The following is a 16179-nucleotide window of genomic DNA, read 5'->3' as shown; positions in this document are numbered from 1 at the left end:
TTCCAAGTTGCCTCAAATACTGCGTAGCTGAGGATGACCTTGAACTTCTGATTCTCCCTTCTCTTTGCCCCCCCCCCCCCCGAGACAGGGTTTCTCTGTAGCCTTGGCTGTCCTGGAACTCACTCTGTAGACCAAGCTAGCCTCGAACTCAGAAATCCGCCTGCCTCTGCCTCCCAAGTGCTGGGATTAAAGGTGTGCGCCACCACCACCCGGCTTGATGCTCCCTTCTCTATCTCCCTACTAAGCGTGTGCTTGGTTTCATGTGGTTTGGGGATGGAATCCACAGCTTTAGGTATGGTAGACAAGTGCTCTACCAATAAAGCCATATCCCAGTTCGTCTGGCTACAAGGTCTTGGAGGACGGTAATGTCACACTCTGCTGGATGCCACGTCCGTCTCACCTACTCCTAGAAAAAAAAAATTGAATAGAGTCTTGACAGCCACTGGCTCCACTCACTCCTCCATGTCAGGCTCCTGTGTCAGAGTCTGGCCCTGGAGCCCTCTGCTCTTCTCTGTGGCACTCAGGTCAGACCATTCAGATGTAGAAAATCCACGTAAAAGAGAAACAAACAGTATGAGCTATTTGCTTTGTTTCTTCCCTAGTGCTTAAAAGGTGCCAAGTACAGGCGGAAATCCTGAAGATTTACGGTGTATGATTTCATGTCTCTGACACTTACTTAGCTAGAGTAGGCATGATGGTGCACACCCGGAACCCCAGCACTTCAGAAGTGGAGGCGGGAAAGGTCAAGAGTTCAATCAAGACCATCCTTTGCTGGAGCACAGCACGAAGGTCCTCGTGTCCACAGATCTCCAGAGAAACCAGGAATGTTAGGCACACAGGATTGTCTTTCCCATGGGGAAGATGAAAAACCTGTTCTTCCCTCAGAAAGCTGAGAGCTGGGGTCATGAAGAAGAGTCTGGCGATCTGCGTCATCTGTGGCCCAGGCCATATCAAGCTCCTTTAAGTAGGACTGGAGGTGGCTAATAGCCCAGATGACCTCTGTGCTGTCTGTATGACTGAGACCAGGCCAGACACTTAGGCCCTGACACTAGTACAGGCAGTGCATATCTAGAACCCGCCTTCTTGGAAGAAATGACATTCCAGAGTTGAGTTTCAATGCAGTTAGGCTTCCTTGTGCACTGGAGATTGTTTCACACCAGCAAACTTTTCCCCCAAATTATACAGGGCTTAAATACATTAGGAATAAACCACTTGTTATTAGACTCCCCGAAATCTGATCTAGGTTGATAAAGTCAATCTGCACTGGGTTTTTATTCTTGTCTCTTTGCCCAGTTTGATTCCCCTCCTCCCCACTTCCCTGCCTGGATACCTTCAGGGAACCCGTCACTTAGCCTGATAGTGAGTTGTGGCTAGCCTGAACTACAATGAGATCTTCTCTTAAAAAAACAAAAAATGGGCTGGAGAGATGACTCAGTTGTTAAGAGTGCTTGTGGCCGCTCTTCCAGAAAACCTGAGTTTAGTTCCTAGCGCCCATGTCAGATTGTTCATAAGCATCTGTAAGTCCAGCTACAGGGGTCTGTGACCTCTCCTGACCACCTCAGGCACCCCACACATGGGGGGCATACAGTCACATACACATGGGTATGTGCCCATTCATAAAAATACATATGTAGCTGGGCGGTGGTGGTGCATGCCTTTAATCCCAGCACTTGGGAGGCAGAGGCAGGCGGATTTGTGAGTTCGAGGCCAGCCTGGTCTACAGAGTGAGTTCCAGGACAGCCAGGGTTACACAGAGAAACCCTGTTTCAAAAACAAACAAAAAACCCAAACAAACAAAATACATATGTAAAACAGACACAAAAAAATGTGTGTTTGGTCAAGTTGACCGTTTTATTTGACTGATGCCTGCTTATTTATAGATCCTGTGTTAAGGACTCTCCTCCAGGCAGAGCCCCTGGCATTTCTATGCTCAGGCTTGTGGTTAGAGAACTCAGTGGATTCTATTTTTCTTCTCAGGCTCTGGACCTGATCCTGGAGAAGATGAAGGCTTCTGGCTTTGACTTCTCTCAAGTTCTAGCATTATCTGGAGCAGGCCAGGTTTGTCAACAGCAGCTCTGTGGGCCCTGGGGACTTAACTATCTTAGTAGTGGATGGGTGCTGAGCTGATGGCTCCCTGTGGGGGCATGAATTGCCTCCTTCCTCCCTCCCTCCCTCCCTCCCTCCCTCCCTCCCTCCCTCCCTCCCTCCCTCCCTCCATTCCTTCATTCCTTCATTCCTTCCTTTCTTTTTTAAAGTTTTGTTTTGAGACAGTGTTTCTCTGTACAGCTCTGGCTGTCCTGGAACTTGCTCTGTCGAAAAGGCTGGCCTTGAACTTGAGTACACATTTCTTTGGTAGTGACAGTACTTTCAGCTCTTTCTATGTCTGGCCTCCTTGCAAAAGAATCTGAGAAGGATCTTGCTTCTGTGATAAAGCATTATATAAAATGTGACATTTTGGCCTACCTGGGCTACCTGGGTGAGTTTGAGGCTAGCCTTGGCAAGTTGAGACCCTGTCTCAAAATAAGTTAAACCGAGGGCCAGAGATACAAGTCAGTGGTAGAGCATTTTCCTAACACGCATGAGGCCAAACATGCGTGTTATTCAGTACTCAATAGACATAGACATAGTTAGTGTAATAGGGTAGATGGCAGAGGAAGTGTGCACAGGTCCCATAAAGGGATGGAGCAAGCATTAGATATGGATTTATTGTGGCTGTTTGGTGTCATTAAAATTTCTTTCTAGTTCCTGGAGGTTAAACAATAAGAAGTGATCCTAACAATGAGAGCAGTTCTGTGTGTTTATTTGTGTGTGGTTCTGGTGTGTGTGTGTGTGTGTGTGTGTGTGTGTGTGTGTTAGTGCATGGATGTACAGGCACCCTTGGAGGCCAGAAGAGGATGTTGGTTCTCCTGGAGCCCAGGGTTGCAGGCAGTTGTGAGTCCCCACTCCTAGCCCCTGTGTGGGTGTTCGAGTTCTCTGCCAAAGCATCAAGTTCCCTTAAGTGCTGAGCCATTTCTCAAGCCCCGAGAGAAGTTTCAGCAGGAAGCTGAAGAAGTATTCCCACTGTTGACAACTGAGCTGGAGTGAGCTCCGGGCACTGGCTAAGCTCCTTTAGGTCTCTAGTAGCAGTGGCGATTCTGAGCTGGCGGTGGCATTGCCAACCAGAGGAGGCGCTCAGCTCTGCCACCTAGATCCTGACCTGAGGCTCATCCAGACTCCTGAGGTCTCCATATCCTTATCTAGCCTAGGGTCCCTGTGGCTGTTAAATACATAGAACAGTGCCTGGAACATAGTAAACTTTCTTAAGTTTTAACTACTCTTTAAAAAAAAAAGTTATTGCATGTGTGTCTTTGTGATATTATGCCACCTGTGTGTGGAGGTCTCAGGAAGCTTCCAGAAGTTGCTTCTGTTCTTTCTCCACATAGACACCAGGGATTAGACTCAGTTTATTAGGCTTGGCAGTACGTACCCAGCTCACACTCCAGTGTATACTGCCAGCCTGGAACTCTATGCCACCCACTGTCCATGTGCCCAGTCTGTTGGCCCACTGGCAAGGTTCTCTGTGTTCTTGTGGCTTTTCCCTTTGGCTCCACAGGTCTGTGTGTGGGAGGATGCATGTATACATGTCTGCACATATGTGTAGTCAGCCGATAAACTTGGGTGCCATCCTTGCTTTTTGAGATAGTGTCTCTCACTGTTCTAGAGCTAAGCAAGTAGGCTAGGCTGGCTGTCCAGTGAGCCCCAGGAAGCTGTCTGTCCCCACATCCCTAGTGCTGGATTATAGTGCACACCACCATGCCCAGATTATTGTCGTTTTCTTAAAAATTATTCTATGTATATAGGTATTTTTGTCTGCTTGTATGTCAGATGTGTTGTATGTCCATGTGGGTACTGGAAATTGAATCCAGGTCTTCTGGAAGAACAACCAGACCTCTTGGCCACTGAGCTATCTTTCTGGCCCTCTAGATTTTTTTTTTGAAGTTTGCTTATTTATTATTATTTTCTATGCATGAGTGCACCAAATGCATACCTGGTGCCTGCAGAGTCCAGAAGAGGTTATCAGATTCTTGAGAACTGTAGTTACAGATGGTTGGGAGCCACCATGTAGGTGCTGGGGGTTGAATCCAGACCACTGGAAGAGCACCCAGTGCCTTTAAACACGGAGGTATCTCTCTACACTCCAGATTATTTTTTTAATGTGGGTTCTGAGGGTCTGAACTCAGGTATTCATGCTTGTAAGACAAGCACTTTAATGACCAGGCCATCCCCTAGTCTCTGCAGGGTTTGTAATGGCACTTTTGTGTCTTTCCCTCATTTGAGTTCATGGTCCTGGATACCAGGGGCAGAAATAACCTTTTTGTCTGAGGCCTGACATGCTCTAGGTGCCCAAGATGTTTGTTAAGTGAATAGGTGTCATGTGTCGGCTCCAGGTGGCATGTCAGTGATGTCGAATATTAGTACAATTTGACGAAAAACTCCAAAATACGGTCCAGTGGTTCTGGAACCCTTCCTGCAAGTTCTCATTTTATAAAAGTGAAAATCAAGTGTCATAAAGACACTGAGATACATGACAGAGAGGTGGCAGAGACAGGCTTGAGATCTGGGTGTGGTTCTGCAGGCGGCTGTGACTCCAGGGCACAGTGCGTGAACAGGTGTACATGTGTCTTGGGGCATGGTGAGTGAACATGTACTTTCGTACCTCTCTACAGCAACACGGGAGCGTTTACTGGAAGACTGGAGCCAGCCTGGCTCTGTCAAGCCTGTCACCAGCTCTCCCATTACATCAGCAGCTGCAGGTGAGGATGTTTTGTGAATCTAATAAACCGCAAAGCAGGCAGAGGGGCCCCTATGTCCTGTGGCGCCGCAATCCGAGGCTTCTCTGCACTGTGAGAAGGTGGCATTGACGGTTCAGTGAGCATGGTCTTCCCAGCCTCCCAGGCTGAAGTCTCCTTGTAGGTGACCCCCCATTAGTGAGCCCTTTCCTTCACAGAACAGCTGTGGGCTCCCTGGTGATGCTGGGAGGTGGGTCTCCAGTTTCTCTTCTTATTTCCAAAGCCCCAGCTAGAGCTGCACTTTGATGTCACTGTCTCCTGCAGCCTGACTTGCCCGGGTGCCCTCAGCTGAGATCACCCATCCTCAGACTTTCTGGAGAGACCTCATTGACCCTACAGAGGGCTTATCCACAAGGTCTTTCTAGTATGACAGACAGGGTGACTACCAGCCTCGGAGTTGCCTGCAGTCAGTGGGAGAACAGAAGTCTGAACTTCCACTGTTCTTTCCAGGACTGCTTTTCTATCAGTGACTGCCCAATATGGATGGACTCCAGTACTACAGCCCAGTGTCACCAGTTGGAGGCTGCTGTGGGTGGGGCCCGGGCTCTTAGCTGCCTCACAGGGTCTCGGGCCTATGAGGTAGGTGACGTGCCAGGGTAGAGAGTAGGGTTCTGGGTGCCCTACCTGGTAGCCACATCATCTGAAGTAATTAGTGTAGTCCTTGAAGCAGGAGTGGAGCATGCAGGCTTGGGTTCTGATCCAAGCATACTGAAGTACTGTGTGCTGCCTCAGACAGAGGTCCATAGCCTCATGATAACAAGTAGGACTTCTATTTCAGGTAGTTTTGAAAGGAGTTAAAAATCCAGAAGACCCTTAGTGTGGGGCCTCAAGGGCTTTAGCCACTGTTCCAGAGTTTGTTGTGATTGGCTATCTTGGGTCACATGATTGTGGCTGGAGGTCTAGAGATTGCTCAGCAGATCAGAGTGCACTTTGTACTTGCAAAGACTCAGTTCCCAGGACATCAGGTGAGCAACAACGGCAACAGCATGTAACCCGAGCCCCAGGGTATTGGACACCCTCTTGTGGCCTCCTTGGGCACCCAAGTACACATTGACACACACACACAAACACACATACATTTTTATCTTTGTGAGGAAGGCACACGCATATGCCTCTATCATAAAGAAAAAAAATAAAGGAAAAACAAAACAAAACCCAAATCCTTAAGCCCGGTTAAAACACTAGGAATAAGATCTCCACAAGGAGAATACCTGAGCCCAGCCTGTGATGCTCCTGGAGCTGGAGATGGGGCTCTGAGTACTGGCTGCTCTTGCAGAGGGCCTAGGTTCCGTTCCTACGTGACAGCTCATAGCTACCTGTAGCTGTAGTTCCGGGGCAACCCGATGCTATCCTCTCGTGTCTGTAGGTTCCTGCTCACACAGGGCACACAGACGCACACTCAGGCACAGATGAGGACTCATTAACAAAAGAAATAAATAATATTTTTAAGGACAGTTATTGTAAGGACTATTCACAGAGCTGATTGGCTAGTGAGAAGCCCTCCCAGGAAGCTGGGATTTGCTTTGTCTGTAGGTGTTGAGGGATTGTTGACTGCCTAAGAGTTCATGGCCAAGAACATTTCCAGGACTCAAAGGCTAAAATACACCCAACTTTGGTGTCCAGCTGGTAATTTCTAGATTTGGGACTAGCTTCTTCAAAGCTGTTTGTGTTCTCCGCTGTACCCAGATCGTGCTTGCTTTGTGATTATTCTGTGTAGGAACTGGGTTTCTAAGAGTCTGTGCTCTCTTTCTCTCTCCAGCGTTTTACAGGGAACCAGATTGCAAAGCTTTTCCAGAAGAACCCTGAGGCCTACTCACACTCTGAGGTGGGTGAGCCTTCATGTTCTGTTGGACTCACACTCACCTGAGCCTGAGCACATCTTATGTGCACTGGCTAATGCTAATAGGTGTGAACTGGACCAGAGAGGGGCTGTTGAGGCGGCTCAGATTCAGTCACCTCCAAGCCTGACTACCTGAGTTCGGTCCCCAGAACCCACAGGGTGGAAGGAGAGAACCAGTTTCTAAAAGTTGCCCTCTGACCTCCACACAAGTGCTATGACATATACACACTTCTCTCACATAATAAATACAGGAAAACAAATGAAAAACAAAGGCAAAAAAATCTACATCTTTTCTAATTCTAGATACACAGAGGGCTCAGTTGTCTCCCGTAGTCAATAGCCGTAAGCCATACCACACAGCCACACAGCTTACTTTTCCCTGTTCATGCAGCCCAACCCCCAGCTCATGGGTGGTGCTGCCACCTCATTCCGCACATATATGAAGTAGGGTGGGTCCCTGAAGGTTCCACAGAGGCCATTTTGAAGCCTGGCTCCCACAATAAACTACTTGTTGTGGTTTTGGCAGATTCATAGGAGTTATGAATATTGTTTTTGAGACAGGGTCTCATGTAGCACAGATTGTTCTCGAGCTTTCTATGAAGCTGGAGATCTCTTGATCGAGGATTCTCCTACCTCCACCTCCCAAGAGCTAAAATCACAGGAATGCATCCCTGCCACAGCATTTGGTGCTTTGTTTCGCCTATGGTTCTTGAGACAGGGTTTTTCTGTTTAACCCAGTCTAGCTTTGAACTCTTTTAGCCGAGCTTGGCTTCAAACCCCTGCCTCTGCCTCAAGTGCTGAGATCACGGGACTACACCACTATACCTGGCTGCAATTTATTATTTAATGATTCCAGATTTCAAACTACTTTGCAGAATTAGCCACTGAAGAGTGAAAAACTCTCCTTATCTGTGCGGAATGAGGTGTATGTCCCAGTGGGGACTAAAAGAGGTGGCTCTCTCCTCCACTCTAGGGGCCCTCGGTATGAAAATCGCTTTTAAGACACCCAGGCTGATGTTTAGAGCCCATCAGTGATTCTCTTGAGAGTAAGACTGGGTCTTGTAGATTCTTGTGGAGCTGACAGTTTGTCTTTAACTTTTGGTAGCTTTGAGAGTCGTAACACTTTTCATGTTCTGGTCGCTTCCTGTGACCAAATGTCAAAGATGCAGACGTGGAATGAGGTATTGAGAGTGCATGTATGGATTCCAGGTGGGAACCAGCCTCCCTAAGTGTGGCATGTTCGCAGGGCCTTGGCTGCTGATGTCATCCGTCATGATGGGTTCCTTGCTTTAAAGCAGTGCTACTGAGAACTCAGGCTGCTTCTGAGTGGATGCTCTGTCTCCATCACTGCCTGCTGAAGCTTCAGCTTCCATTCTCAACTCATGGTGTGTGTGTTTGTGTACATGCACATGTATGTGCATGTGCTTGTGTGCCTCTATATGTGCACCTGTGTGTGTGTGCATGTGAACGTACATGTGTGTGTATGTGTGTGAGTTTACATGTGTGTGCATGTGTTTGTTTGCCTCTGAGTGTATGTGTGTGTGTGTGTGATCATGAGTGTGCACATGTATGTGCTTGTGTGCCTCTGGGTGTGTTGTGCATATATGCATATGTGTGTGTGTGCATGTGCTGTGTGCACATGTAAGTATACATGTGTGTGCATGTGCTTATGTGGCCCTGTGTGTGTGCACATGAGTATATATATGTGTGAGTATGCACATGTATATGCTTGTGTGCCTCTGTGCATGTATAAGTGTGCGTGTGTGTTTGTGTGTGTGTGTGTGTGTGTGAAGTGTTCAGTAGCTTGGGTGTGTGTGGAAGTCAGTCCTACCTCACCCTGCTTCCTTCTTTTCCAGAGAATTTCCTTGGTCAGCAGCTTTGCTGCCTCACTGTTCCTGGGTGGGTACTCGCCCATCGACTACAGCGATGGTAAGTTTTCAGAACACACTAGCTCCTGTGTAGGGTGGCCATGGGGACTGCATTCTTCTCATCCAGCTTAGGTGCCTGTCATGTGGCTCTCATCATTTCTGCTGTGTGACAAGTGTTCTCTTCACTCATCGTCTGAAGATGGCAACGGTTTATGTTCTCCCTTTGTGTCCGAGGATCCTTTAGTCTGGAATGTACCAGTAGCCGGACTGGGTGGTCCTGGCTCAAGATCACACACAGGGTAGCAGGCAAACTAGCAGCAAGGGTGCAAGCATCTGGAGGATGGCAGGGTCGGGGAAGCTTCCAAAGTCCCTCTGTAAGGTTCTTGATGGGACTATGAGAAGGAAGAGGGGCTGTGTGAGAAAGGACGTGAAAGGAGAGGGAGAGGGAGGGAGGGGGAGAGGGAGGGGAGCAATGAGAGAAGGGGCCGAGCGGATGCTCCTTGCTTCAGCCTTCTGATCGCAGGGATCATTATAAAGGCACCTCACATGGTGTGAGTACCAGAGGCAAGGATCCTCAGGTAGCATCTTGGACCCTGGCTTCAGTAATCTTCTTATTGTGTTGTTCATGCTTGGCAAACTTACGAATTCTTATGTATCTTCTTTCCTTATTTATTATTCAGCCCAATTTTGTTCTGTGAGTTACAGTCTCTTGAAACCCAGGCCTTAAGCTTACAGTGAAGCAGTTGATGACTGACCTTGAACGTCTGACCTTTTGCCTCTGCTGTCTCATTTCTAGGGTAACAGGTGTGCACCACTACGCTCTGCATGGTGGATTTTGTTTTAGTTTTTGGCTTAGGGATTTAAAAAAAAATAGATTTACTTTATTTAATGATTTGTGTGTGTGTGTGTGTGTGTGTGTGTGTGTGTGTGTGTGTGTGTGCACCTGTGTGATGTCCATGCAGGCTGGAGGCATTGGACCCCTCTGGAGCTGTAGGAAGCTGTGATCCACCTGATGTGGGTGCTGGAGGCATTGGACCCCTCTGGAGCTGTAGGAAGCTGTGGTCCACCTGACGTGCGTGCTGGAGGCCAAAGTGAGCTCCTACAAGAGGAGCACATGCTTTTAACCTTAATCATCGCTCCCTACCCTTTGGTTTTAGTTTTTTAGACAAGATTTTTCTGTGTGCTCCAGGCTAGCCTTGAACTCATTATATATAGCCCAGGCTTGCTTCAAACTCTGCCTCTGCCTCCTGAGGTTGCTCTGATTACAAACGTATGCCACCATGCCCCATTCAGAATTGTGAACTTTTGATATCAAAACTCTGATAAAATAGAAGTGACGTCAGCAGGGAGGGGAAGCTGGGAGGAAGTTCTTGAAAGAACTCATAGATGTTCTGGAGAAATGGCTCAGTTGTTAAGAGCACTGACTGTTGTTCCAAAGGTCCTGAGTTCGATTCCCAGCACCCACATGGTGGCTCACAACCATCTCTAAAGGGATCTTCTGGTGTGTCTGTAGATAGCTATAGTGTATACTCATATACATAAAGAGTGCTTGATCCTTAAAAAGAAGAAAGAACTCATAGACGAGTGTGAGACTATTTTAGTCCATTTTCTGTTGGTGTAATAAAGATATTTAAGACCAGGTAATATATAAAGAATGGAAGTTTATTTGGGGACTGGGATATAGCTTAGTTGGTAGAGTGCATGCCCAGTGCATGAAGCCCTGGGTAGTTCTAGCACTATGTCAAACTGGGTGTGCTGGTATCTGCTTGCTATCCCAGCCTTAGGGGTTAGAGAGAGGGTGATCAGAAGTCCCAGGTCATGCTAAAGTATGTAAGAAGTTTAGGATCAGCCTGGAAGAAAAGAACAAAAACAAACAAAGATGTTTTGACTCCTAGGCATGTGAAGCTCTTTGGCAGCTCTCGAGGCCTCCTTGCGTAGTGACACATGGATGGGAAGTGTGCAGCTCTGCTCTCTTTGTGGAGAGACGGCTCAGTACTTCAGAGCATGGGCCGCTCTTGCAGACCACCCAGTAGTTCCCGGCACCTGGGTCTGGTGACTCACAACCACTGGGTCCAGCTTTGTGTGGGCTCTCTGGGTGCCTGCCTTCATGTGCACATATCCACAGTCAAATACATCAACACATTAATAATAATAATATGTTGTTTATATAAATAAAAATACTAAATCTTTTTTTTAAGCTGTCATCCTGAGGACCCTCACCTTACATGTCTTTTCCTAGATAGGGCCATGAGTTCAGGAAATCTGAGGACTGCCCTCTCTCAAGGCTGCCTCAGATGGGTGCCTTAAAGCCCACAGGACAAGGGACCAGTTGCTGGTTAGCATGTCGTCGGGAAGTACCTGTCCCTGGCAGGCCTCAGAACAGCATTTTCTCAGGCTTCCTGTGTGATGAGAGTCTGTGGGGAGTATCTGGAGGAGGTGGAAACACGGTTTACTTATATGGGCCCTGCTGCCTTCTGGCTCTTAGGTTCAAAGTGGACCAAGCATGTTCCCTTCCTTCTGTGATGACATAGACCCAGCCACAGGGCTGGAGAGGAGGCTCAGTGCTCTTGGAGAGAGGACCTGGGTTCAGTTTCCAGTACCTACTTGGCAACTTACATCCGTCTGAAATTCCGTTTTCAAATGTGTCACACGTTTGTGTTCTCGAGTCCACGAGCACCATACATATGTGGTGCATAGACATACATACAAGCAAGCATCCATTCATAGAAAAGCAAGTAAATGCATCCCTTTTTAAAAAAAAAAAAAAAGCAAACAAAGAAAGAGAACTAGTCATACCTTTGCACTAGAGAGTTAACTCTCTCTGCCAGTTTGACTTATCTCTGCCGCCAAAGCTCCCAGCCCTCCAGAGGCTTTTATTTTTGTTTCCTTCCTTCCTTAGGTTCTGGAATGAATTTGTTGCAGATCCAGGAAAAAGTCTGGTCCCGAGCTTGTCTGGATGTCTGTGCCCCCCATTTGGAGGAGAAGCTGGGTTCACCAGTCCCTTCCTGCTCAGTTGTGGTAAGTCATCTCTCTTTCCGGTAGTGACTTCAGTGTGAGTTTGGGCACTGCTGGTGGAGCCTAGGGTCGTACACACACACACACACACACACACACACACACAGAGAGAGAGGGGGGGGGATTTCCCCTAAGCCTAAGATCAGCAACATTTGAAATTAGTCAGCGTGTCTGGATAACGCAGTAGCATTCAAATACACAGCTAGGTTCCCAAGCTATCTGAAGGATTTCTAGGTGACTGCACTCCTAAGGGTAGACATGCAGAGTGCTGAAATTCTGGGCAAAAGCATGGAAGCTTGCAGCAGGTAGGCTTTGGAAAACAGAGATACCGAAGATCTGACAGACAGAACAGACTGAGATTAAACCCTGGCTGCACTCAGAACCTCCCATCTATGGCTTATTGGTGTTTGGAGGCAGGGTCTCTGTATAGCACTAGATGGTCTGAAACTTGTTGTGTAGACCAGTCTGGCCTAGAATTCAAAGAGACGCCCCTACCTCTGCCTCCTAGTACTGAGGTTAAAGGAGCACCACCACACCTAGCTCAGCCTGCCTGTATTTAATTAGTGTCCCACCTTCCTCTTCTGGAGATAATACTGTCTGAGTACAAGGCCACTGAGCATGTGAGGTGAGATACAGTATGTTCAGAGGGTTTCAGAGGGTGGTTGGGCACACAAACAAGTAACTTACCGGCACTTGACCACAAGTATGGGGCCACTCATTTGGAATAGATGTGGGCTGTGAACATCCAAGTGCGCTCTGATTGGCCAGCCCCGTTCTTGTATGTAGAGAGGATCACACCATTGAAAGAGGGTGAGAGTTCATTTACAGCAGCCAAGGGGAGATAGTTGTCTTATCTCTTGTGCCACTGTGTGGGGTCCACCGATGTGGACAAGTGGATACCAGGTTACCTTGTTGAGTAGGGATGTTCAAGCATTAGAAGAAGCAGAGGAGGAGAAGGAGGAAGAGGAGGAGGAGGAAGAGGAGGAGGAAGAAGAAGAGGAGGAGGAGGAAGAGGAGGAAGAAGAGAAAGAGGAGGAAGAAGAGGGGGAGGAGGAGGAAGAAGAGGAGGAAGAAGAATAGAAGGAGGTGGAAGAGGAGGAAGAAGAGGAGGAGGAAGAGGAGGAAGAGGAAGAGGAAGAGGAGGAAGATAATTAGAATTAGGCTTCAGGCATGGAGTAGTGGCCCACACCTTTGATCCCCATGAGTTCCAGGCCAGCCTGGTCTACATAGCAAGTTCCAGAGCAGTCAGAGCCACTTATTGGGGCCCTGTCACAGAAAAACAAACCAAAAGGTAAAACTTCAGTTATCTGTAAGATATCATGGGTCACTATGGGCCAAGCCCCATGTCAGTGGATTGAGTCTGACTGGAAGTGTGGGGATTTTGCTTTTATTTTTGGGGTTTTGTGTGTACAGTGAGGCCTTGGAATGCGGCCTTTTGTTTCATGAGAAATGGAGACCAAAGCTTTGTCTAAGACATGGGCTTTGCTTATATAACGCCAAGAATACCTCTAAGGAGTCTTTTCAGAGGCAAGTATTAGAGGAACAGGAAAGAACCAGTTCTGAGAAAATGTGTTTCCACTTATTGACCAAATGCCAATGAGAAGTCACTGTGACTTCACTGGGTGTCACCCCTGTTGGAACCAAACTTTCTATGTTGGGGCCTCCCTGACTCCTGATGTGTCCTGTGAGTGTGGAGGGCACAGGAGCCTGTGGGTGAGTGACCGATCCCTGCTTGTGCCCAGGGAGTCAGTTCTCAGGACCAACCTCAGCTTTTAGAGGTTCCTCTGTGGCTACCGCCTCATTGCCTTTGGGGCACCCTCAGGTTTTCTCTACTCTCCTAGGTCACCCCTCTACATTCACTGTACATAGGCCACAGGCCTCAGCACATTCTTGCTCTGAGGCAACCTAGGTCAAAGCCAGGTATTTTCTTAGAGGAGGGCTTGTTCTGTTGGAAATTCAAAACATTGATGGATGGAATTTTTTTTTTCTTCTCCTAGTAGGGGAAACACTATCTTTAAAAAATGTGTTTCTGCCAGGCAGTGGTGGCGCACGCCTTTAATCCCAGCACTTGTGGGGCAGAGGCAGGCGGATTTCTGAGTTCGAGGCCAGCCTGGTCTACAGAGTGAGTTCCAGGACAGCCAGGGCTACACAGAGAAACCCTGTCTCGAAAAATCAAAAAAAAAAAATGTGTTTGAGTCAATCTTACTGTGTAATTCATGCTGGTCTATTACTATGTAGTATAGAGTGGGCTTGAATTCATGTCATCCTCCAGTTTCAGCTTCCTGAGTTAGGATTATAGACATCAGCTGTCATGCCTTACTCTCTCTCTCTCTCTTTCTTTCCTTCTTTTCTTCTTTCTTTCTCTCTCTCTTTCCTTCTTTCTTTCTTTCTTTCTTTCTTTCTTTCTTTCTTTTGCTTTCTTGCTCGCTCACTCGCTTTTTTTTTTATTCCCCCAAGACAGGGTTTTATTATGTATTTCTGCCTGTCTTAGAACTCACTCTGTAGACCAGGCTGGCCTCGAACTCACAGAGATCTGTCTGCTTCTGCCTCCAGAGCACTGGGATCATAAGCGTGTGCCACCATTGTCTGGCTTGCCCTGCCCTTTTTAACTTCTTTCTAAAGAATATTTATCTTTTGTGGGAGAGATGGACTCTGATCTTGTTTTAAAGGGATCCTGGGTTTAAAAGGATGATGATAATATTATTATTATTGTTGTTATTATTATTTTTATTACTATTACTATTACTATTGCTATTACTACTACTACTGTTGGTTTTTCAAGACAGAGTTTCTCTGTGTGATACTCCTGTCTTAGAATTCACTCTGCAAACCAGATTGGCCTCAAACTCACAGAGATCTGCCTGCCTCTGCCTCCCCCACCGCCATTATTAATATTATCACTACTGCTATTATTGTTATTGTTGCTGTTGTTGTTGTTATTATTATTCAGGGTCTCTGGTTCCTCAGGCTGGCTGAGAACTTGCTGTGTAGTCAAAAATAACCTTAAACTTCTGATCTGTTATCTCCGTCTCCTGAGTGCTAAGATTACATGTACACCACCATGCCTGGTTTAGATTTTTTTTTTTTAGATTTGTGTGTACGAATGGTTGCCTATGTGTGTGTGCACGGAGTTCGGAAGAGGGCATCAAATTCCCTGGAGCTGGAGTTACAAGTGGTTGTGAGGCACTGTGTGGATGCTGGGAACCGAACCCAGGTCCCCTGCTACAGCAGCAAGTGCTTTAACTGCTGAGCTATGTCTGCAGCCCATTCCCATGCCTGGGTTTCCATGGTGCTGGGGACCACATCCAGTGTTTCGTGCATCCTAGTTGAGCACTCTGCCAAGTGCGCTATACCTCTAATCTACCCTCATTTTAAGATTTGTTTATTTTATGTATATGAGTACACGGTAGCTGTCTTCAGACACACCAGAAGAGGGCATCGGATCCCATTACAGATGGTTGTGAGCCACCATGTGGTTGCTGAGAATTGAACTCAGGACCTCTGGAAGAGCAGTCAGTGCTTTAAACCTCTGAGCTGTCTCTCCAGTCCTACCCCCATTTTCTTGAGATAGTCAGTAGTCATGTAGCCCAGGTTGGCCTTGAGCTTGCTATCTAGTTCAGGCTAGCCCAAGCTGACTCTGAGGTTAGTTTTCTTTAGAACTCTGTTCTGTGCCCATGTTTATCTTATTATTCTTATTCTTATTCTAGTTGCCGAGTAATAAATGAATGGGGCACTTGCTGTGTCCCCGAGCTTGCTTACCAATGTTACTTTTTCCTTCAACATTGTATCCAGAATTTGGTGTTCACAAAGTAGGTAGAAGTTGGAGATTGCTATGTGTCGACTATCCTGAATTTCTCAAACTCATGTGATCCTCAAGGTGACCGACCTCAAGCCTGTAGTTCTAAACCTGTGCTGGGGTCGGTCTGTGGAAAGATGGTGGAGCTTCAGGCTGTGCCACAGATGCCTGCAGCATCCTCATGGCCCGAGGTGTGGAAAATTCCTTCTGCACCTGTGACCTGGAACCAGGGGTCTCCCAGGTTGAGGTGTGTGTGGCTGTGCTGAGCAGGCTGTGGCTACCTCAGCAGAACACAGTGTTCTTTCTCCCTAGGGATCCATTTCTTCCTACTATGTCCAGCGCTATGGATTCCCTCCAGGATGTGAAGTGGTAGCCTTCACCGGGGACAACCCAGGTAAGTGCCTCGGTGGGGGTTGCTCTGCCAACAGACCAGCTGAGTGGCTGTACTTCCTTCTTTTTCCATATACATATACAAATTGAATATATATTATATATACACACACACATACACACACATATACATACGTGCACACATACACATATATACACACACACATATATACATACCCATATGTATATATACATACACACATGCACACATACATATATTTTTTTTGAGAAGGGGTCTCTAAAGGCCTAGATTTTACTGTGTAGCCCAGGCTGACCTCAGATGCTCATTAGTTCCTTCACCCCAGCCTCTTAGATACAGGGAATACGGATGTGAGCCACCAGACTTGATTCTTACTGGACTTTTAAAGAATTCCATGCCATCCTCTTGGTCCTTTCTCTCTCTCTCTCTCTCTCTCTCTCTCTCTCTCTCTCTCTCTCTCT

General features: G+C 47.2%; 1 protein-coding gene across 2 annotated transcripts in view; it reads left to right on the top strand.

The window, feature by feature from the left end:
* Positions 1-16179, top strand: part of Xylb (xylulokinase) — a 37773-nt gene that overhangs the window by 4518 nt on the left and 17076 nt on the right. For both annotated transcript variants that reach the window (XM_028767328.1, XM_028767327.1), the window contains 7 exons: positions 1978-2058; positions 4707-4793; positions 5280-5408; positions 6589-6654; positions 8526-8598; positions 11437-11555; positions 15661-15742. In XM_028767328.1, the coding sequence (XP_028623161.1) occupies positions 1978-2058; positions 4707-4793; positions 5280-5408; positions 6589-6654; positions 8526-8598; positions 11437-11555; positions 15661-15742 (637 nt within the window). The remainder of the gene's footprint in view (positions 1-1977; positions 2059-4706; positions 4794-5279; positions 5409-6588; positions 6655-8525; positions 8599-11436; positions 11556-15660; positions 15743-16179) is intronic.

Source organism: Grammomys surdaster, unplaced genomic scaffold, assembly GCF_004785775.1.
Source record: "Grammomys surdaster isolate TR1022 unplaced genomic scaffold, NIH_TR_1.0 172, whole genome shotgun sequence".
Classification (NCBI taxonomy): Eukaryota; Metazoa; Chordata; class Mammalia; order Rodentia; family Muridae; genus Grammomys; species Grammomys surdaster.
This window is presented reverse-complemented; position numbering and strand designations above follow the sequence as displayed.